The sequence below is a fragment of the Lagopus muta genome, chromosome 6 (genome assembly GCF_023343835.1).
Source record: "Lagopus muta isolate bLagMut1 chromosome 6, bLagMut1 primary, whole genome shotgun sequence".
Classification (NCBI taxonomy): Eukaryota; Metazoa; Chordata; class Aves; order Galliformes; family Phasianidae; genus Lagopus; species Lagopus muta.
The window spans coordinates 24,846,267-24,869,549 of record NC_064438.1 but is presented as its reverse complement, the minus strand read 5'-3'; the positions used below and the strand labels follow the sequence as shown (position 1 = coordinate 24,869,549).

Below are 23,283 nucleotides of genomic sequence, written 5' to 3'. Positions count from 1 at the left end.
CAGAGGGAAGTCAAAACTCACCTAGGGATGTTACTGTCAAGCTTTTCTATGTTCTCCTCCTCAGAGCTGGTCCCATCAGGGTGACGCAGCCAAGGAGCCCTGAATGCACTCAAATACCACAGCCCCCAGCCCTGGTCATCAGGGAACTTTCTTGCTAAGTTCTTTCAATTGCAAACCCAATGGGATAAACATTACATTTACATTCCTTTCCATTCCAAAATATAACCCTATCCCTTAAAATAAAGATCATGGGATGAAGCCGTGAAGGGTTTCATCGGAAGCTGTCAAAAATACGCTACCTGACTACAACAACACATTTTTATTCATTTTCTCCTCTGAGATTTGTGTGTTATCTCCCATTTAACAGACCATGGAATTGAGGTGACAGCAGTGACAGATAGCACCTTGTAGCAGGCATTGTATCTACTTCCTCTAAGACGTATCTCCTCTGACACTTCACCTGGGGACACATCTTCAGACTTGTTTCCATAAAGACAGCCATGCTGTACAATGTCTGCAAAGCAAAGATAGCAAAGATTAATCTGAATTTAGGATTGGGGAGGGAGCATGAAGGGAGCACAGAGACTTAATCTTCAACAATTTGTGTGTGTGTGTGCAATGACCCGAACCACGCAGCAATGCTTGCATCACCAGGAATTCCTCTGCTTCAGAGTACACGTGTTGCTGGCTTGGGTACAGAGCTCATGTCACCACAGCGTGCCATCACTGTTTCCCCCCACCCCCCTCTCCACGTAACAAACTTTCAGAGCCACTTTCTAGTTCAGCTTGATTGGTTTATTTTAGTTTTACACTTTGTCCCTCACATACAGTTATTTCATAGTCCTGTACTGTTAGTTTTCTACAAAAATATCAATTTTTCAAAAGCAGAAAAGAGGGAAAGATATATTTTAATATATAAAAGGAAAAAAGCTAAATCTGACATCTCATTATATTCTTAAAAACATTCCAGTCTATTTACAGGTGTGTAAAAAACAAAATCTCCAGGTCTCTTGGTCTAGTGAGAATGTGCGCCTTGCAGGGGTTTCCTTCTCCTGACTCTAAAACCTTTTTCATTTCATGTCACATTCTTGCATTATTGCCTCAAAAGACAGCATACATCATTTTTAAAAGATATATTCCAAATAAATGGGAGTATGAGGGGAAAAGAAAAAAAAAGGGGTATGGGGGGGGACTGAGGGGGAGCAGCATTTAAATTCATAGCAAATTATTAAGCTGCAGTCAAGAGATGGTGAAACAAGGAGAAGCAAGAACAGAGAGCATTTCAAACATGCTTTGTTGCCCAGCACTGTACCAATCACTGCCTTTTGCAGCTAAAGTTGGGGTGTGTTCTTACCTAAAGTACTACATGCAGGAACCAGCATTTTTTCCAAGCACCTTCTGTTACCTTGATAGTGAACAAAACATCTACTACAGCAGAACACTGATTTCAGATAACCTTTGCATGGCTTTAATGCTGCTGCTTCCTCTGCCTTACAGAAAGAAGCATGCAACGCACAAACCTTTTTAAAAGCACTTAAGCAACACAATTCTGTAGTTATACATCAGCCAGGTGGGACCATGAAGGGGCAGGGGGCAGAAAGAAGTCAGTGACTGGGGATTTGAGAGGAATCACCGCTGTTCTGGTTGCTGTTTCATGCATGGGAGGGGGGCATAAAAGCACTTGGCAAAGTAAACTGCCATAGGTTATTAAAAAAAACAACTTCAGCCTATTAGAAATGCTCAGAACCAGATTCCCAGGTAAATAATTTTATGTCTGATGTAATGCTACTGAACTGATAAAGTTACTCCAGACTTCCACTGACTTAAAACAAGGTTTAAAATCCTTAACATTAAGCAAAATACGTGTATTCACACATTAATTCCCTTTTCTAAGGCATTCCAGTGAGAACTGTAAGACTCTGCATGACTCTCAGGCTGGCATATATTCTCTCTTCCAAAGAATTAATATAACACTAGTATCAAACATTTAAATGAGACAGCAATGAGCAATGAGATACATGTAACTGCTTTAAAACACATCACTTAGAGAGGCAAGGTGAAGACACCTTATTCATACAGGCTCTGAAGTAACTTGCTTGCACACCTAGCTATAAGGGCTCCTCTCCTTCACAGCATAATAGATAAATCATAAAAAAGACCAGCAAACACTCAAGATATACCATCCCCTAGGGGGCCCAAGCAGACATAGATCCAGAAGCTGCAGCTTACCCCATACGGCTGCACAGCATGTAGAGCAAACACTGCTCTCCAACTGTGGAAGAACATCACCCAGCACTGCACAACCTCAGTGCGGGAAGATGAGATTCCTCCTGTAGTGCCTCACCAAAGACTGGGAATATGGGAGGGAGGGGAAAATCCCAGCTGCTGCTGCCAGAACAGTAAGGCAGGGGATAATGTTCCTAAATGTAAAGCAAAATGCACCATCTATTTTCCAACTTCTGTATCGTTCTCACGGCCATGCTTTCTGCCTTCTAGGAGCAGTTCAGAAGCCCCTCAAGCGCACCGTAACTCCTGTTTACAAACTTGATAGGAAAAGACTGTGTATGCACTCATTAACAAATCATCTCTCCTAGGCTGAAAATTTCATTTTTCAAGAAAACTATGAAAACAAAAATCGTGTACAAAAATATAAATATCTTTACAGTCTGCAGGCCCTTCACCTCCTACAGAGGGACAGCAAAGAGCACCTACAGGTTATTGAGTAAGCAGTGGCAGAGAAGAATAAAAATACATCTTGTGATTCAATACTGCCCTATTTCCCTGGTAATGAGCATTTTTGTTGGCTTTTTTTTTTCCTATACACATCTTGTGCAAACGCAGTGAGAAACCTCTGAGTACCTTTCCTGAATTCATGAAGAAATGTAAGGTTGAAAAGCTATACATATTTTCATATATACATTCAAATATACACCTCACTCGTTTATTTTAGGCTCCAACAGCCCTGACAGTTCTGTACCAGTTCTGTTCCAGATACAGTTCTGTATTTCATGAAGAAAGACTTCGTATTAACACATCTAGCAACCAAATGCATCTTGAAGAACGGCAGGAGGAATGAAGAGAACTAGGAAAATGCTCCAGCTACTTCAGCATTGTATTTAGAGATGGAGCAAAGAGGTACCCAAATTCTTCTCTACTCTCTGAACTCTTCCCTTACGAATGCCCGAACCATCAAAGAGAGAGTTATTTGGATGGGGGCATGAGGTGAAAGTGGTGGGTTTTCAATTTTTTGTATTTTTATTAAGAGTTTACATACTGTTCTAGTTCTCATTACAGTGGGAAATATCCTTCCCATGTACTAAGAGTTCTGTGCATAAGCTACTACAAAGAGTCTCTGACAGAGCACTAGCACCAAGGAACAGAAACGCTTCACTTCAGCCCTCCACACAATCTGCAGTTTCCCTTCTGCTGTTCTAGGTAACAAATCTGACAGTAATTGCAATCTCATTTCTGCACATGCATTGTATTCTGCAAAACACTGGGTACAATAAATGTGAACAATTCCATTTCTGCATAGATAGTTTGCCTGGTACAAAACCAAATACACCTGATTTTTAACTCAACAACAAACAGCTGCCTGTCTACTGGGAAAAAAAAAATCTCTGTCAACAGCCTAAGTTTCTCAGTCCTTTTATAAACTATTTCCTTGAAGATCCTATATTGGAAGGATACCACGTGCCCAGCAACGGTTTACAGATCATCTTCCATATTTTGTGAAGGGGAATGAGAACTCCCAGAATACAACAGTGAGGTAAAAATACGTCAACATGCTTTAGCTTCATAGCACTCATTTCTCAGTTTGGGGCCTGCCCTCAAATGAACAGTGCTGATGCCATACAGAAAACAAAGTGTTGCAGACAAGGGAGGTTGCCAGACACAGCCATTGGTTTGCACTGCTCCAGATCTCCATTCCACTCTCTGATAAAATACACGCACACTTATTTGCCAACTGAATTTGAAGGTAGGGTCCCAGAATTACTAAATTTTGTACCCACAGGAGCTAATGCAGGCATTGTTTTGTTATCCTGTCCTTCTTGAGCGGTTACAGATGAAGTTTTTACCCCAGCAGGTGCCAGTTTTGCAACTATAGGTGCCAGCAAGGGCATCACTTTAGCACTCTGCCCTTCTGAATCCACTGGCAGACTTGCTACTTTTAAGCCAAGCGGTGCCAACTTGGGCATGGGCCTCCACAAAGTGTCAGCATTACTAGCTTCCGGGTTAGTTTTCATCTGCAAAATCGGTGGAGTCACACCAGTGGCCTCTGCCAAGTTTGCTACAGTTTTGCCATTCCCACCACTGGTTACAGACAGGTTGGGAAGCGCATCCTTCATTTCAGCACCGATTACTATTTTCAGAACATCTGCTTCAGATGAAGGCTCCCCAGAATTCTTGTCCCCCTCAGTAAGGTCATCATCTTCCAGGTGCAACAAGAGAGGGCTTAAAGAGCCACCGCCCTCTGGAACCTCAGAAAGGTCTTTAAAAGCGCCTCCCAGGTGGCCGAACTGGAAGGAAGAACCATCTGCAGTGGTGAGATCACCGGCTGTTCCGCGGCGAGCCTCTGCGTCTCCATGGGAGAAATCTGAGCCTAGAGCGCTGGGCAGCTCTGACATACCTGAAGCGTCATCATTCAGTTGCTGATTGAGAAAAGCAATCTCATTGAGCAGAGAAGTGAGGGTCTCATCAGTGTCATCACTCTCCTCAATGCTGCTCAGTAACTCACCTGCATCCAGTTCTGCTTCCTCCATTGCAGAAGCTACTTTCCTCAGTTCCATTTCTATCCTCGAATCTTTGATCTGCAGCTTGCGAAATGGCAGCTCTTTCGTTTTCAACCTTTCCCCTCCGTGATCACCATCCTTCTTCCTGGCTTGGCTTCCTACAAGCTCACCAACGCAGAGCTTTTTGCCAAAAGACTCTGGAGGTTCCTTTGCACACGATACATTCTGGAGCTGTGGAAAACCATCTTTGTTTTCAAAGAAACCTTTCACAGAACCTGTGCTACTTCTTCCCTCTCCGCCACTGTCTCCAGGACACGGTTTGCTTTTCTCTTCTAAAAGGATGCTGTCGCTCTTCCTACTTTCAAGAGGCGACACCAAAGATTTCTCAGAAGCCTGAGTACTCGCAGCTGTCGTGTTAGAATTTTTGCTTCTGTTTGGGTTTAGACTCAGGCCTTCTTCAGCAGCCAGGGATGTTACATTAACAATCTTTGGCATCATGAATGAATCTTCACTTTCTGCAAAACCAAACAAAGCACAATCCATCCTGATCCACACTAACAGCAAGATAATTCCTATTTATATTTCATTTGCTTACTTTCTCAAATAAGCTGCAATTCACAATTTAAACAACTTGCACAGTTTTGGTTAAGCAAAGAGCCAAAATCTTAACAGTGTAGCTTTCAACTTGTAAAAAACAAAAAACAAAAAACACTTGCCCAGTCCCTTCCTTCAGAAGGCTGGCACAGATGGAAGCAACTGTAACACTTACAGCTCTTCCAGTGATGCATGAGGAAAACAAAATCTTTGCCCTCAGAAAGATTTTCAACAGCCCCACAATCACTTTTTACTGAACTTCCCTAGTGGAATGCATTATGCCATGGACATGTTCTAGGCCTCAACTCTTTTTAGTTTGCTGAGGGTAAGAAGAATTATTTAGACTTGAGAAAGAGAAAGAAAGAGAGAAAGAGAAAGACTTGGGTTTAAAAAAACAAAAGCAAAAAACCAAAATAAAGCTCTTGTATTTAGTCCTTTAAGGACCTTCTGATCTGTTAAAAAGACTTAATAGTGATTTCCCCTGAAAATCCAGACAACAGCATCTACTGTTACTTCCTAATAAGAAGAATAGTTCAGCCTCATTTTTGCAAGGGTAACCTTCCCTACATACATGCAGAAAGATCCATAAAAAATAAAGAGCCTACCTGAATGGGACTCTGGGGCTGGAACTACTGCTGAGGGTACTGGGTTTCCAGCAACAGTTGATAGTGTAATGGGAATAGCAGAGTTAGTAAGGATTCCTTTTACTTGGACAGGAACTGCTGATCCAGGCAGCTGAATCATCACAGAAGCAATACCTTACCCAAAAAAAGGGGAATGGGAATTCAGTGGAAACAAGATCCTTTCAGATACTCAGTCAAGCCTGGAAAATAAAATCCTTACACTTCCATGCAAGACTTTACACGGTAGTACCATCTGAAAGTGGTAAAAGGTATAAATATAGATAGGTTAGGTGACGAAAGAGATCTCAGGTTTTTCCTTCTGCCTTTACTTTCTTGAGACTTCCTATCTCCCCAATTTGGAAACAGTAAAAATTTAACAAATTTTACTTACCTGTTGACATACTGACTGATTGTGATAATTATATAAAATTTATTTTATCAAAGTCAGGTTCTACCTCACTAAGTTGTAAAGAATCAAAAGTAAAAGGCAAAATTGAATGTTACCATGCAAACAGACATGCACACCTCTGAATGCATGGCATATCTGTTAGCGTGCTCTCACATGACCGTACCTGGCTGCGCTGTCACGGTATTGCTGACGGTTCGAGGCTTTAATTCAGCCTGCAAGAGCGTGGAGGGCACAGCTGCTACCTGCCCGGGTACCAGTGGGCTCTTCAGCGTGAGCACCTGCCCCTGGGGAGTCATCACTAGGCTTGCAGCAGTTAGTGTCAGAGAGGATGAGGTGTTCTCTGTATAAAAGAAACATGCAGATTAACTATTTTGGCACAGCACCTGTAATGGCAAACCTGGATACCCTGCAATCCAGCATCAAGCACAGGCATGCAAGAAGCGCCAGCTAGAAGGTTCATGAGCCTGAGATTAGAAAGCCGCTTCAGAAGTGACACAGGCTCCAGGAACCCCCTCAACGCAGTGAGAAACAAACCCATACTTCCTCTTCATGCAGTCTAATAGCCTTAGCCCCCTAGAGTGACATTCTGAACAAACATCACTTCAGTCTTGATGAAATTAAAAGGTGACTTCATTCAGTGACAAGTGCGTTGTTTTTAACCCACCTGTGGCATGGCTTCCTTTTCTGGCAAGTATCAATGGCTTGCCTCTTCTATTTGTCATAGGCACTTTGCTCAGATCTCTGGGTAGAGCAGAAGATGCTTCTTGATGTGTGCTAGCAGGTGAGGTTAGAACAGATTCTGCTGGTTGAACATTTTTCTTCTTTTTTTGTGCTTCTACAGCTTTTTGTTTGGCATACATATATTCTAGCTTCTTTAGGACAACCTCTTCTGTCTTCCCTATAGAAACATCATTGGAAAGTTAATCTATCTTTCCAAAGACTCTTCCCAAACCTAAACATGTGAGGATGGAACTTCAAATTTATCACTCTGATGTGATTTAACTACTTTACAGTAGATAACCTCACCAAGTAAATAGCAGACTCAAACAAGAAAGTAATAATTACGTATTTAGTACAAGTTATTTTTTTTCTTTCAGAAACATCCATGCATTTTAGAACTTCTCTGCAACTTTGATAAGAAGAAATCAGCTTCAATGTGCAGTAGCTTCTGTTCAACAAGTACCATTGGAAGACATCCACATCTCTGGAGAAATACATCTTTCCTAATAAGCATGATTATCAGCGTTATTTGTATGTTGTGTGAGCTTTCTTGGACTGATACATGCTGTTAAATAACATCTAAAAGAAAACTCGCATACAGCTCAGCATTGTTTAATGTTACAATTTTCACATCAAAACAAGATTTTTAGAAATCATGTTTTCTGTAGATGCTCACAATTTGTTGGTCCAACATGAAATAACTACACTGATCTCCTAACAATTTAGAGTTTAAGTTCTAACATGGACAAATCCTTGTGGGCTCCTTCCAGCTCAGGATATTCTGTGATTCCATGGGTCTCAAATCCCCTCACTGAGCAGCAGCTCAGAATACAGTGCAGTTCTGTTTTACAACAGGCTACCTCCTCCATCTAGGCAGTTCAAGTGCTAGTTTTGGTACTGATGTTACCAAGAACATAACTGTGCATACTTACGAAGCACTGAGCAGAAAAGCTGTTTTGGGAAGCAATCAGTGACAGAATTAATTTTTTTCCCCACTAAAACATACCCAGTAAACGGGAACTAAGGCTTATGTCTTGCATCACAGAGATCTTTCTACATTTCCTTTAGGGACTAAGGAAAATAAAAGCGTTTCTTATCAGTGTGAGTGTATCACACAGAGGCTTGGCAAGCCTGGCATCAAGGGCCTATCTAAATTTTATGTGAACATTAATGACTTACCCAGATCCTCCCAAGATTACTCTACTCTGTACCACAATTGAAAGTCTTTTCTTTCTTTCATTATTCCATGTGATTTGTACCTAAAAAACATCCTCACCTGAAAGTATGGAAACTTTTCGAATCAAAGTATCCTGTTTGCGCGCCAGTAAGTTCTTCTGTCCAGTAAGCTTATCTGCCTGATCTGTCAATCCCTGGATTTCATCAAAGGCCTAGAAAAACATCAGGAAAATGATTTATAAGTGAAGAACAGATAAAATTACAAAATATTTTTCCTCCCAATAAAGCTTTATGAAATTTACTTAGACATTCTGATCGTCATGAGAAAGCAGGACTCAGAATCAGGATGTGAAGTGTATCAGATGAAGCTAGCTTTCCCTAAATGCAAGCTGAAAAGTGATAAACATACTGGTCACCCCTCCTCTCAAGTTCTTCCATTTTAAACAAAAAAGTCTTTTATCTCACCATGTCAGGGTACAGCTGACAAACATAATTATGGACCTACAACTTAAGTTTTGTTTCCTGACATTTATGTGATGGGGCAGTGCAAGTAAGCAGGTGACACAAAGTTGAGAGGAGTGGCAGACACACCAGAGGGTTCTGCTGTTATCCAGAATGAAATTAACAGGCTGGAGAAATAGGCCAACAAGAACTTCATGAGATTCACTGAGAAGTGCACCTGTAGTGGAACAGCTCTAGGCACCAGTATATACTGGGAGTCACCCAACTAAAAAGGAGCTTTGTAGAAGCTGGAAGAACCTGGAGGTCCAAATGAACACCAAGTTGAACGTAAGTCAGCAATATGCCTTTGTTACAAAGTAGACTAACACCACACCGTGCTATATTGAGCAAATTATTGTCAACAGTGCAGGGGGTGGTAATTCCCTCTTCTCAGCACTGGTGGTTTTCGGTCTTCTCAGCACTGGTGAGGCTATACATAGAGGAGTGTCCAGTTCTGGGCTCCCTCGTACAAGAGAGGCATGGGTGTATTGAAACGAGCCACAAGATGATGAAGGCATCTCTCCGATGAGAGAAGTCTGAGACTCTACAGCCTAGAGAAAGCTCAGCAGGGGATCTTATGAACATATATAAATACTTGAAGGGAGGGTAGAAAGAGGATGGGGGTGATAGAGCACAGGCTTGTCTACAGAGGCTGTGGAGTCTCCCTCCTTTGAGCTCTTCAAAAGATGCCTGGACACAGGTTTGAACAACCACCATGTGGCCCTGCCTCAGCAAGGGCTGGACCAGATGGCCTCCAGAGCTCCCTTCCAAACTCAACCATTCCGTGACACTTTGTTCAGGTTAAAGCTCCCTCACCTAGGCTTCAAAATACTCACTTGCTTGAGAATGTAGCATTTGGACACCTTGGAAAGACTGTGCAACCCCAGAGCTCTCTTCAGTTTTTCAAAGAGATCTCTCATTTCATTACGTCGCCGGCGTTCATTTGCTGTGTGTGTCTGGCGATAATGAGCAAAAGCTTCTTCCTCAGACTTCTGCCTTCTGCTCCAGATTGGAGGATTCTGCTGGAAAAGTAACCATATGGACCAGTTCAATGAAAAAAAAAAGGAAATGTAACAGCAAATTATTCAAAGGCATGCTTGATTTGCAATGTTTCACCAGACACCTGAAGACATCACATCATGCTATTCGTTTATTATGTCTTCATGAAAGCTCAGTGTCAGAAGCATGAAATGCTGACCAACCAAAAATGACCAACATAATCATATCAGTCCTAAAAGAAACAATCATGAGCAGCCCTTTCTATCTGTGAGCTTTCTATTTTTGCAGTACAAGGCTACACAGGTAAGCCACAGCATTACAGTAAAATCACACATTTGACCCCAGTGTTTCTTCCCCATTTGTCAAAACTCATATAATAAATGAAAATATCCCATCAATTTTTTTCCCTGACATTAAACTAGTTTTGTTTGTATTTTGTTTGATGGGTAAATATAAATAGGAGCAAATAGACAAAAGACACTGTTGCTATTCATCACCCCAGACATCTACCAATTAACAGACAATGTTAAGGTCAGACTCTGATTTTGATTAATTCTGTTTGTGTCCAGAAAGCTTCACAGGTAACGACCACCCTTACAGGTTTGAAGATTTGATTTTTTCAGCATTATTCCTACAGTTTTTTTAATTATTATATTTATTTCATGATGAAATAATACTTTAGAAGTATTAATGTACTTCGACATCATTTTTGGGTCTACTACAAATCCCAGTGAATCAGGAGAAAGACTCCTCGGATTCAGCAATAATATTTCTGAGTCCTCTGGCCTCAGGAGGAGTCTGAAGGCTGACTCCTGATGCTGACTTTTGCCCTCACAGGCAGAATGAGCACAAGTAAGGCTGTAATTGCATCTGCTCTTCTGTTGGGCGCAGAATTCCTTTAAAGGAAGGGCCTCTTGTCAGTTTCAAGGGCAGAGGGAATAATAACTGAGGAGGCAATGTGCCCTGTAACCCATCCTCATCTCATGCAAAAACGTATGTACCAGTCTGCTCTAATATGCAAAACATTCACCAAATTCACAATACACCTCAAACCCCACCTTCCCAACAGGTAGCTTTAAACCTGACTTCAGGTGCACTGCTGACAGTTATCACAGACAATTAGTGAAACGTGCCTTAAAGTGATCCTAATACATAGCATAAGTTCAGAAGGACTGCAATGAGTTTAGGTTTGAAAGGCTTCTGCACTGTCTTTAACTTGCCTAAGGACATATTATTTAAACTGTTTTCAGAAATCCTTTGCCCTATGCTGCAGTCTGTATAATCCTACATATTATTGTCTTACATATTTTATGGGTGCCGTAGACATCCTTTACACCAAAATCACAGAACCTAAGAGAACATAATAGCAAGTAAGAGGCAGATATTTCTCCTGTACAAGAAATGGAGTGAGAAATCACCGATGGTAGTTGCGCTCCTTTTTACTTTAATGAGATTTTACTGCCTCCCCCTTCCCCAACACGTATTTGGTTTCTTGCATTTAATCATAAGTAACACAGGAGGTAGATAAATTGCATTGGAGTTGAGCTCGAGATGAAAATTTATCTTTAAAATGGAGATGTGATACCAAAAGGAAAGAGGAGAGCATATACCTTCGTAGGGCTTTCTGTTAATTTTTCATCCGAAGAATTACGAGCATGGTATCTGGAAGAAAGGTAGAAAGTTTTTCCCAACACTACTCATCTCATGCACTCTATCCTCATTAAGTATATTCCAACAGCCTAGAATTGCTCATTTTTATCCCCTGAAATTAACTTTTCCTTTTAACTACATGAAAGCAGAACACTGTTGAGCTTTCTCAAGGAAGTCAACTATCTTCAATGCCATCGTTCTGGAAAAAAAAAAAAATCAGCTGTTCCAAAAGCTGTGAAGTTAGTCCACAGTTCAACAGTAAATTAAGCCAGTGTCTGTTAACTTCAGGAATTATTTCTATTTGATTTTAGATAGTATTCTGGCTGTTGTTTTCTTTTTGTTAACACAGATAAACACAGATGATACCATACCCCCAACCAAGACCAACCAATCAAAATCCTCACCTTCATTTCTATCCTAACGTATAAAAACAGCTTCCTCATATTATTTCTCAGGCATTGAAGAAAACAAAGAACAACACACATATGAAAGAATTATTTGTACAAAACATACGATCTAGTTTTCCCACTGAAGGATCTTGACAACTGATAGAGCATAGCTCTGTTGCTCTCTAAGAATAAAAACTGAGCTGTATCTCTGCAAGGAAAAAAGAAGAATCATCTGGGAGGCACAGATTAATTCCCATCAGATTGTTTCTTAAATTTTTATAAAGTTCTTCAAAGTTTTCCCTTACTTTGATACAGCTGAGGAATAGCCATGACCATCTTCACATACTTTATTTAAAGTTAACAGTGTTTTTACTTTGCATTGTCATTATAAATGCAAATGTAGCAGCAGCAGCAACAAATAAAAAAAACAGAACAAAAAAAGAGCCAAGCTATCCAACCATGGCAGACTACATACGAATAAGAAAAGGCTTTCTTCATCGGGCAGTGGTCCCAAAGTCAAAGCTTTCATTTACAGGATCATGGATGAAATCCATGACTGCTCCTGCCTAGAAATCTACCAGCAAGAATAAACAAAACAAAAGCTTGCAAAATCATATTTAAAAGCAAGGTGACCACGCTTATAATATTCAGTAGAATATTCAGCAGAAAGGGTACTGATAAATATTACACATTACAAGATATATATCCTCATGAACAAATCAATTACAGAGAAATTTAAAAAACAAAACAAAATAAAAGCAAAGATACCTCAAATCTACTCTTAGTTCTGACAGCCCCATCCTCACAGACACCAAGATGCACCAACGCTTAGGAAAACCTGGCAAGCCTTGCTTTATCTTACCATTACGTGAAATCTCTTGTTTAATAGGCTTACTCAGTGTCAGCTCAGCAATAAAATACAAAACTGCAGTGCTCTCCACGGATGCTTACTTCTCTTTGGAAGGTTGGATATTAGCAGCTGTGGCCTTCAGACGGGCAATGTTAATCTTCTCTGAAAGCTCCTCCACGGTCTCAATGTCCACCTGCTCGTCATCCTCACTGTATTCACACGCATCCTGGAACAGTTTTTGTTTTGTTTTTTAAAAATGAGTATCTACTTAGCAATAGAGCTCAGGCCAAAACAAGTTGCACTTCAGTCTCAAAACATTGTAACATTAAGAACCTTTAGAGAACAGCACTCTTCAACTACACCGCCCAATCAACAGTGCTAAGCAGGCGGTAAAGCAACTGTCACCTGAGGAATGCCTCACACAGCAACTTCACAAAGTTTATTTCAGCAAAATCCACCTCTGTCATTTGTGCGTTTAATGTTAGTCTGATAAAGAGCTTTCACAGGACAGACTTCCTGCCCACATTTCAAATAAGGCCAATCTACCTTTACAACCATCTACTGTAGACTTGCTAATTAACACTGATTTGAGTTGAAATAGTATGGTAATGGTGCTTTCACACCTAAGAGCAACAGGCAGAACATCATGAAACTGGGCTTCTTTGAGTCATATAGAAAACTTCTCAGGTGATAAAGATTGTCGTTTTTGCTCTTTCTAAAAAACTGACCTATAATTATTTTAAATATTCAGAACTTCCTCAGAAGTACTATTTCTCCACACTCTACTGACTCAAAAAACTTGATAATCACCTGTGAAGACAGAGCAAGAGTGCCATTGCAGAGCTATAGCTGTTAAACACTAACCCTGTGGCCATTTTTAGCACCAAGTTATCCTCCCCACAAACAAAATGAGCCTTATTCAAGCAACTTTTTTTTATTACAGCTTTCGTTATTTAATTATTATAAAGCGTGGGCTTTGTTACAGAATGCAGATCTTTCTCCTTCTACAGTAAGAAAATGCCATTAAATCTCCAAATCTCTGTTCTACTCGTCCCAGTTCCCTGAAGAACTCCATCTCACTCTCCTTCTACCCCTCTCTCCTGTCTTTCCTTCCTTCTTTCTTTTTGGGAGTTGTAATCTCCTCCTTCACTGAAGCGAATACTTACCTGAAACTATGTAAATAGTTAATCACAAAAACCACTAGAGAACAGAATATGAAAAAGGCAATATGCAGTACCAGAAGGCCTCTAATAAATGCCAGTTTTATAGATTATCTGCAGCTCATTAGTGATAGAGCACAGTTACACTGCTGTTCTGGGAAACTCTTATTAGAAAGGAGAAAGCGTTTTCTCAGTTGGACATGGATTAGACTATAGTGATGTAATAAAAATAATAATAAAAAATAAGAGTGGCCTAAATTATCCCACAAGCATAACTAATGCATTGTTGATGATGAATACTTACTATTATCACTCATGAAATTTATACCTGTGAAGTTCTTAGCTATGTTAATTGAAACATTCCCGATTTACAGCCAGGAGCAACTCTTTGCTGCTGATTTCCTTTTTGACAGAGGACTATGATCTCTGACAGCTTTCAGTGTGACACAGTAAAGAGTGCAGTGAATTGCCCTGTTAGTTCCCAGCACTCCATTAGAGTGACCACTACATGCTGCCACAGAAAATCATCTGGTTTTTTTCCAAAGTCTTGTACAATAACATCCTCCATGGCTGTGTGATAGTGGCTACAGAAAACACCAACTGTTGTAAAAAATTATCTGCCCTCCTTTACTAATGCTTATGTTGGTAATGTAGCCTTTAGTAAAGTATATAGTGTGTATGTGCAGAGAGAGAGAGAGAGAGAGAGAGAAAGCGTAAATGTGTTTATAATGTGTGAGTATATATATATATATGTATATATATATGTATACTACATCTACATAAATACACACATTACTGCCTACAGAATCTTCTAGTTTTTAAGTAGAATGAAACCACATAAAGTCCTCTATGTAAAAAAAAAAAAAAAAAAAAAAAAAAGACTCCTAACTACTCACGTGTGCACAAGCTGACTTCTTCCTGAACAGTGAACTATCAAGAAATTACTAATGAAATAAAGGAAGGTGAACCTCAGATTACCAGCTCCAGCTGATCCAGACCCAAGCAGAAAAGCATTCTCTCTTCAGCAAGTTGCTATGCACACTCCCTAGTAGTCAGTCCATAATAGTCCAGTCAGTTTAAAAAAAAAAAAAGTCAGTTTTAAAAGTCCAGCTTTTAAAACATCACATCTTTTGCAAAAGGAATAGAAAAGAGCAAGGAGAGTGAACTCGTGAGCAGCCACTATCCTTGGAGAACTGCTGCACTCGTTCTCTCAAAAGTGACAGTTCCAGCATAAAGAGGAATTAAACCAAATTCTCATCTGACTTTATAAGTATGGTACTGGCATAGGCAGAAGCGTAACGAACTGCTGTCACTCTGTGCCTAAAAGCCCACAGAATCCTTAATGCTTGCATCTTGTAAATGCTCCCTCACAAAGCAAGACTTGTTAGCGCTGGAGAGCAGAGCAGAGAGCAGAGCACTGAGAAAAAACACCATCTTTACTAATGAAGCAGTATGTATCCCTTGGAACTTGTGGGGCTGGTCATGAGCTCTGTTACCACCGCTCCCCAAGGTAGACAGCGCAAGAATGAAGTCAAGAGATACCATATGGCTGGGACCTGGAGAGGCCCAACCACATACTGCCTGCAGTTGAGATCCAGAACATGGAGGCTGCTGAAAATGAGACCCAGATGAGACCTTTGTTCACTTCTCCCTAAATATTTTAATAGCTCACACATACTGCCTGTGATCAGGATGCAGCTTTGCTGCGTGCCTGGAAAGTGGGTCTGTATGCTTCCAGAAACTTCAAGTCCTACCATAAAAAAATCTAACTTGACAAATATCACTTATCCATACAGACAGCAACTTTTCAACAGCTTCTCACGTTTATATCTACTTGTTACAACCATTGTCAATATTCAGCTTCAGTGAATGCTTTTTCATTTTGATTTAAATCAAGTTGCTCGGTGACAGATGCATCCAAATTGCCTTTCAGTCAAGCCAGAACTGCATTTCCATTTGCCCGACTGAAAAGCAAAGAATGATCCATTTGAACAAGGTCACAAAACTGAAGAATATAAACTTGAGTCTGAAATTAAGGTCTACTAACAGGGAAGAGAGGAGGGAAGGGTAAGCAAAACAAAACAAAACAAATTAGAAGTTGGAAGATACTAAAATTACACCATTTTCCTAGAAGTGGACCTTCTGTGGAGCTCCAACAGGAAACAAGAACACATAGCTGCTTCCACAGCCTTTTTTTTTTTTTTTTTTTTTTTCTCTCTAAATTCTCTATGAGCACTTCTAATTCTTTTTCGCTCCCCTTGGTCATTCATAAAACTTCCCTTGTTGTTGGAAACCCACAGGTATCTTCTCTAGTGTTCCAATTTTATCCTGTGATTCTACATGCAAGAGATGCATAGAGTTTCTCTTAAGAGGGTGAAGCTGTGCAGGGAAGGGGGTTTCTGTAGAGTCACTCTAAAGATGCTAAGATTCAGACTGAGAAAAAAAGACACTCATGAAATTAACTTCTATTAGAACCGTTATCACGGTAAAGCTGTTGAGTGCTGACAAGTTGCCTTGGGTTAACCAAAGGGTTGGGAGAAATGATCCAGCTAGAGTTGTTTTCATGGTGAAACTTCTTACATATTATTAAACTAGAAAAACAGTATTCAAAACCTGAGCCTCTTCTAGTTTAAAACTGTAACTCCAGTCTTGATCTTTGTGTTAAGTTTTTCTCCATTGGTGCATAACAGGTCCAGCAACATATCTCCTCTGACTGGGCCTTCTATCTGTACTGGGAAGTTATCCTCAATGCATTCCAGCAGCTATAAAGCTTCTAAAGGCCTCTGACCTTAAAAAAAATGGGGACACAAAAGGAACAATCCTGCACTAAAAGTCTAAAGCTGCTAAAGAAACATCAGCACTTTTCCCCTCTCAGCACTTCAATGCCGGTTTCTAAGGACATTCTTCTTCATGTCTGCTCTTCTTCTGCATCTGTCAGCCTACTTCCCTCTGAACACCAAATTGCCTAATGGCAGTGGGTCTTGTGTGACAGTGATAAGAAGGAAGGTAGATAACAGACGTCCTTAGAAATTACCCGAGGAAATCCTTCATTTCTGGATCTGCCTTGTACTCTACAGTGTCTGCAGTTCTCACATGTGACACACCTGTTATCAAAATCTCTGGACACCTCAGATCATCCAAAAGCATATCACTTGAGCTTATTAAACTTACAGTGCTACAATCATTTGTAATGGTTTGTCACAGTTTTAAGAACCACTGAGTTACTACAACACTCTGAAGAAAATACCTTGCCAGGCAATGAGAGGCTACTTTTACACTAGCAAATTAAACAAGACTATAGGACTCTATTATCCATAGCATTAAACTATCAGAACAACTCCTGATAAGTCTTAGCTTAAACCAACAGCCACTCATGAACAATTCACACATGATTTGTGACACAGGTCAGGCCAAGCAGCCGTTTAATGTAATGCCTTGGAGAGCAGGCATTTAACATCATGTCTGCATGATGCAAGGCATTTAACATCATGACTGCACCAGAACTTATTAAAAAAAAAAAAAAAAAGGTCCTGACATTGATTAGTTTGTTTGCAGTGATATACTTAAAAGGTTTTATTCATACCACCAAACCTCAGAGGATCATCACCCCTAGGCTTCTCTTGATGCAGTTCAAGGTAAAAAAATAAAAAAGGGCAGAGGTACCCATCTTAAGGAGCTCATCTTTTTGTTGAGCAGAGAATTCCACAGGAGTTTCTTAAGTGCGGAGAGCTAGCACGAGGCAACAAGCTGATGGGCATCAACGTGCAAAATTAGGAGCAAGAAAGTCACTACTGCAATGAAAACCTCACAGGGAAACCTACTAAAAAACAAAACAAGCAAAAAAACAAAACAGTGACAGCTAAAATACAGGTAAGTAGCGATCATCCTGAATCTCACCGGAGTTTTCTGGGATTTTTTTTAGCACTACTTCCTGAATACCTAAAATCAGCCTAGATTCCAAACTAGTAGTGACAGATCAGTCAGTATTTTCACTAAACAGAAGTATTAGTGGAGATGCATGCACACTGTGCTTCTGTGTTTCTAACAGCTAAACGTAACAGATAAAATCCATGCTGTTATCTGTTCATATAAACTGACTTCAGCCAGTCTGACAGGCAATAACAACGCGGCCTGTCCTGTAAGCACTATCCCAACAAGAGTGCAAATGGTCTACGTGAAGCATATTCTTGCTGTAGTTTGAGGCACTGTCTGAAGCTCTGCAATGTAACTAAGAATTCTCAACTACTCAAAAGGTTTGCTGAACAGCCTGCTTCTGTTAAGAGTTTTTGTATTCTCTCTTTCATGGCTGCATTCTCTTTTTTCCCCAGTGTCTCCCCAGTAAAACTTATTATGGGGAGGAGGCATAAGCCAAAACCAAAGAAACATCTGCTACAACACAGCTGTCCAAACTTTCCTGACAAGGATGGGTAAATTAAAGAGGTTCACTACAATGGTAAGAATGCTTTTGGACAATAACTTCTTGCTAGAGGAGTATTACAGCAATTTTTTTTTTTTTTTTTCCTGAATGGGCTGAAGGTCTCCAATATAAAAGCCTGGATTTCTACCTTGGATAACTGTATTTTAAGTATACTTCTCTCTTGAAACAAAATTACTACCCTGTACATTCCTCCATAAGAAGCAATAAAAATACCTTGAAAAACCTGTCTACTCATTAACAAGGACTGGACTCAGGTATCTGCAGTCCTTTACAAAGGACTACTGCTCCGAATACGCGCTCAATACTGGGTCTTCACAACCTTAAGAACTAGCATAAACTTGAACAACTCACTGTTATGGGAATGCCACTTTAACTAGCGCCATTTTCTCTTGAGGAAGATGTTTGTTCGGATCCCTAAACCACTCTTTAGAAATCTTCTCTAAGCTTCTTCAAATTATATTAACCACAAAGCTTGAGTGTAACTCTTAAGAGTTGAGCAGCTCCAACTCTTCTGGGGTCTTTCAGGTGGAATAATCTTAGAAGCAATTCTACACAGAGAAATGCAAAAGGCTTAACACTAACCCACTTTCATACTCCTACTTTAGTTCTGTGTTTTCAGGCCACCAGTGATAATCAGCCCATCTTCCTCAAGAAATAAGAAACAACCATAACCAGCACATCTCAGGAGCACAGGAAAGGGAATGGTCAATCAAGAAGTACTTTCCTCATTCTGTTGATCTACTGAAGACCTCATCAGTAGTAATAAGTAAATAAATAAATACAAATACCTAACTGCAATTCTCCCAAACCAGTCTTCCTGTCTGCTTCAAGTCTTATTGAGAAAAATGTATTCTTATCAACAAGCACCCCGTGCAAAAGACTACAGACTTACTCATCTAGATTTAAACTGAATTCTCCAGTAGGCATTTGACATATTAACTCAACCTGCAGGCAGCACACCCTGACACATCAAGAATTCACCCAAATTCTGAACTGCTTTTAAAATTTCTCTTCAAGATCTCAATGCCCAGCCTTGCTGCTCTATAACTAAAGCTAGTTTAATCAAGTTTGTATAAACTTATAGTAAATACTTAGAGAATACCTTATATGGTTCCCTGAACTGTACTGATCACTTCCAAAATATGCAGAATGCACTTCTTCTAAAACAAATTCTTCTTAGAATCTCTGATAATTAGTTTTATCATTCTTTCAGAGGACAGAAGAAAACCAGATCTTTAATACATCAATCCTGGCAACAGGCTACTCTGTGACCAAGACACTGTATTTATTATCTGTTGGTAAACAACAGATAATTAAGACTACTTTGTCTGAAGGATTTATTGGGCAACTGACAACTATGAGCTGTAGTTCTCTAAACTTAATGATAACACTGCTGAAGATACAGAACTGTCACATTGTCACCACCCCACTCAACACAAGACAGCAACAGCTCAGTTTTGCAAATTGAAAGAGCTTCCAAAAATCAGAGATGCTTTCATTTTCATCATCTTCGTGCAGCTGGGATGCTACTACCACACCTGAAAATTGTGAGCTGGTACACCAATTGGTTTGTCTATTTTTTCTGTTTAATAAAATACATTCTTCAAAAGCTGTGGTTGCTGGTTCAACTGAGTTAGTCTGGGTATCATTATAAGAGGAAGAAGTCTAATTTGGTTTTCAATAGTAGACATAAATTAATAGAGAAGGGATAAAAGAACTTTACATAATTGGAATTACATACCTAGAGCTTCACATTCTGAGAACACTAATATAGTCTATCGTACTTTATTTGATTTACTCCCCAATTCTTCCCTTTCACTTCTTTCTACTTCTATCCCATCCCCCAAAAAGGCAAATTTCTTACGTCCATTTACACTGATCAGAAAAACCCAGTTCTGTGTTTTTTAACAAACAGTACACTATTTCTGATACACCAAAAATACATGAAGTAGTTACGTGTATGATTGTTTCAGCTTCTGAATGAAATCAGACAGAAACTCTACTAGCATTAAAATGTAAACATACCTTACAAATATTAACCACATCACTTCCCTTATTCTGTGGCTTCTGTAGCCAGTTTCCTTTCTACTAAACACAGAATGACAGCTTTCAGTGCTCAAGGGGAATTCAAGGAACAATCTGAGCACTCCTTTCAGAAACAAAAGTTGACTAGTAAGAACTATGAAAGCTGAGTAAAAGGAAACGGCTTAAAATATGAGAAATACCAGACTGGTTAGTACATTTTAGAATCCTATGTCATATTAGGCAGAACCAAGTTGCTTTAGTCAATACAATAGCAACATCACATGCAACAGTTCTACTACAGCTGTTTCAATGTAACTCAGACTGAAAAACAGTATCTAAAACGCCACTTAATGCTACTCATTAAAAGAAGAAAAGACAGGAAAAGTCAAAAACTTGGAAGCCATATCTAAGATTTCTAAAGAAACTGAAGCCTAGAACACAATTGTACTATCTCTTTCAAATCCATGGGTTCAGACATGATAGTTGGTCAATTTAAAAAAGTCCCTTCATAAACAGTTAAATACTTACCACTTTTTCAACATCTATTTCCTCTTCACTTAAGAAATCAGAAGCACCATCCAGCATCTCATCAGCAGAATCATCAGTTTTTTCATCTTCTTCATCATCATCATCATCTTCTTCCTCTTCCATATAATCAGTTATATCAGCAGTGGGCACAGAACTCTTTTTGTGATGCCTGGGTTCCTGTGCCTTCTGTCCAGGCATCATGAAGTCACCTATATCAGATCTGTCAGCTTCGTTAGCTCCTTCACTTTTGTTTTCTGAAACAGGCGCAATGCTGGATATTTTGCTCCAGGAACTGTTAGCAGGTATTACAGTATCTTCAACTGCTTTGATTTCCTCCTGAGAATCAACAGCACCTTGCTCTTTGTTTTTACTGCTTTCCTGCGTGGCTATGTTGGTTCTGCCTTCCACAGTACTTATTACCTGCTTATCTCCCAAAGCATTACATTGCTCTTTTGCAGAACTTATTTCAGACTTGCCTGTTTTTTTCTCTCTTAAGCTTTCTGCTTCTGCATAGGCCTTGCACTCTTCTTCCACTTTCGGCTGCACAAGACCATCCTGGAACTCTTTTTTGTTCTGAGGCAGTTCAGTTCCTGTCTGTTCCTTTTTGTTCTCCAGCTGTACATCTTGCTCTTGCTGCCTCCATGACTGCCCAGAACTTGCTTTGTTATTCTCCTTCATATGTGCCTGCACTTCACCCTCCTGTTCCTTAACTGGTTTATCTTCCCATTCAGCATGTATTTGGTCTTTTCCATGGTTCTTCAACTGTACAGCCTCTTGATCCTTGAGACCCTGTGGATGTGCATCATTCAGAGGAGCAACTAGAGAATATTCTAATGATTCACAAACTGTTTCAGAGTTAGTTGAAACAGCCCCTACATTTTCAGAACAGACCAAATCCTTTTTTTCATCTGTGACTGCTTCCTCATCATTTGGCTTTTCACTGATGTATGAATGGTCAGAAGATATAACATCTGTGGAAACATCATTCTGAAGAGAGGGGCCATCATCACCAGAACCCTCAAGCACCTTTGAATCCTTCTCAAATGCCTCTAAAGCAGTGAAACTTTCAACAGGTGTGATTGTTCGAGACACTGATCCTTCAACATTATTTGACTTGTTTACTGACACCTCCTTTTCTTCTTTTTTGCCACCTGACTCTGCGGCCTCAGACTCTGCAACTTCACTCTCCTCTGCGTGCAAATCCTTCTCTGTTTCTGCTTGCTGAGCAGCACCTGAGTCATCTTTCTGGCTTATTTTCTTGGAGTCCTTCTTCATCTGAAGAGATGCAAAATGGTGAAGAATGGAGTTTGGTACAGTCTTCTGTCCTGGGAGCTGAAGTAAAGCAAAACTACCAGATTGTAAAGGTAAGACATTACCATTCGAAGATGGCTGAACACCTGAGTTGCTAGTTATTTTTGATTCAGTGGTGGTTTGATTTGTCACATTAGTAGTAGCAGGTGAGATCTTCAGAGTCACAGCGCCTGTTTGTGACACGTATCTTGTTACTGAAGGAGAAGGAGAAGATGCTTGAGTAGCTGGAGTGGACCTAGAGGATGACTTGGGTCCTGCAGTTTGTACAGTTGAATTTGTGACAGAAGGAGTGGAAGACACAGAGGAAGCAGAAGATACAGGTGGCTCGGGAGGCTTAGCAGGTGTAGGCAACCGAATTCCGACAACAGATCCTGTGAAGGAAAGAAAATATCAGCTTATACTTGCCCATATGATTTTCTTTTAGCACTTGATGCTGTACCAGAAGCAGCCAGCATTCTCATAGATTGTAATGTAACCAGCATCATAACAATTTCTCAGCGAAAAAGTGGATGCTGCATAAAGTAAACTGTTCAGTTTTTATACAGAACATCTCCTTAAAAAATAATGAGGTGGTCACTCTGGAATGAACAGATGTAATGGTAAGCTCTAGCATCGTTTTTTTTTAATTGAAGAAAGCACTGTATTTTGCTGAGATTCTTTCCATTTTATTCTTTCCCACTTACAGAAAACAGGGAAATGGGGATTACTCTTAAGTAAAAGACGAATGTTTAATCTTTTTCTTTCTTCTTCCAGTAAAAACTTCCACTGAGAAAAAATATGACAAAATCATGTGATTATACCACAATCTTTTCCAACTTAACAAACCCATCAGTGCATTTGATTAGATACTCAAAACTCCTTTTAAAACAAGAAAAATAAGACCACTGGCAGCAAGTTTCTCCTGTAACAGGCCAAGTCCTCAGATCAGAAAGAACTTCAGTCCAATGAGACAAAGCTAACAGCTTGTTCTCTTTAAAAGCATCTCCAGCAAGTATGATTTTTGAATTAGGAGATAATTTAAGTGATAATACAGTGACTAGGGCTCCTTTGTCACACACATGGACCCTTTTACCTGCTGTAAAGAAATCCCAAGTGTTGGTAATTTAACTGCTAATTGCACTTTCTGCATCTTAGATGGGCTGAAGTTGCATTACTTCTGGGTAATTATACTTAACAG

At 39.9% G+C, this 23,283-nt stretch overlaps 1 protein-coding gene across 9 annotated transcripts in view; it reads right to left on the bottom strand.

Moving 5' to 3' along the window:
• Window positions 1-297: 297 nt before the first annotated feature.
• Window positions 298-23,283, bottom strand: part of MGA (MAX dimerization protein MGA) — a 58,517-nt gene continuing 35,531 nt past the window's right edge. For 4 of the 9 annotated variants that reach the window (XM_048947613.1, XM_048947614.1, XM_048947612.1 and 1 more), the window contains 9 exons: window positions 20,796-22,477; window positions 12,746-12,870; window positions 11,366-11,417; window positions 9,593-9,778; window positions 8,356-8,467; window positions 7,024-7,257; window positions 6,523-6,699; window positions 5,933-6,085; window positions 1,163-5,248 (listed from right to left, as the gene is read on the bottom strand). In XM_048947613.1, coding sequence (XP_048803570.1) covers window positions 3,957-5,248; window positions 5,933-6,085; window positions 6,523-6,699; window positions 7,024-7,257; window positions 8,356-8,467; window positions 9,593-9,778; window positions 11,366-11,417; window positions 12,746-12,870; window positions 20,796-22,477 — 4,013 coding nt within the window. In that variant the 3' untranslated portion in view covers window positions 1,163-3,956. Of the gene's footprint in view, window positions 515-1,162; window positions 5,249-5,932; window positions 6,086-6,522; window positions 6,700-7,023; window positions 7,258-8,355; window positions 8,468-9,592; window positions 9,779-11,365; window positions 11,418-12,745; window positions 12,871-20,795; window positions 22,478-23,283 lie in introns of those variants that run through there. The other 5 variants (XM_048947619.1, XM_048947620.1, XM_048947615.1 and 2 more) reach the window with 5 other exon arrangements.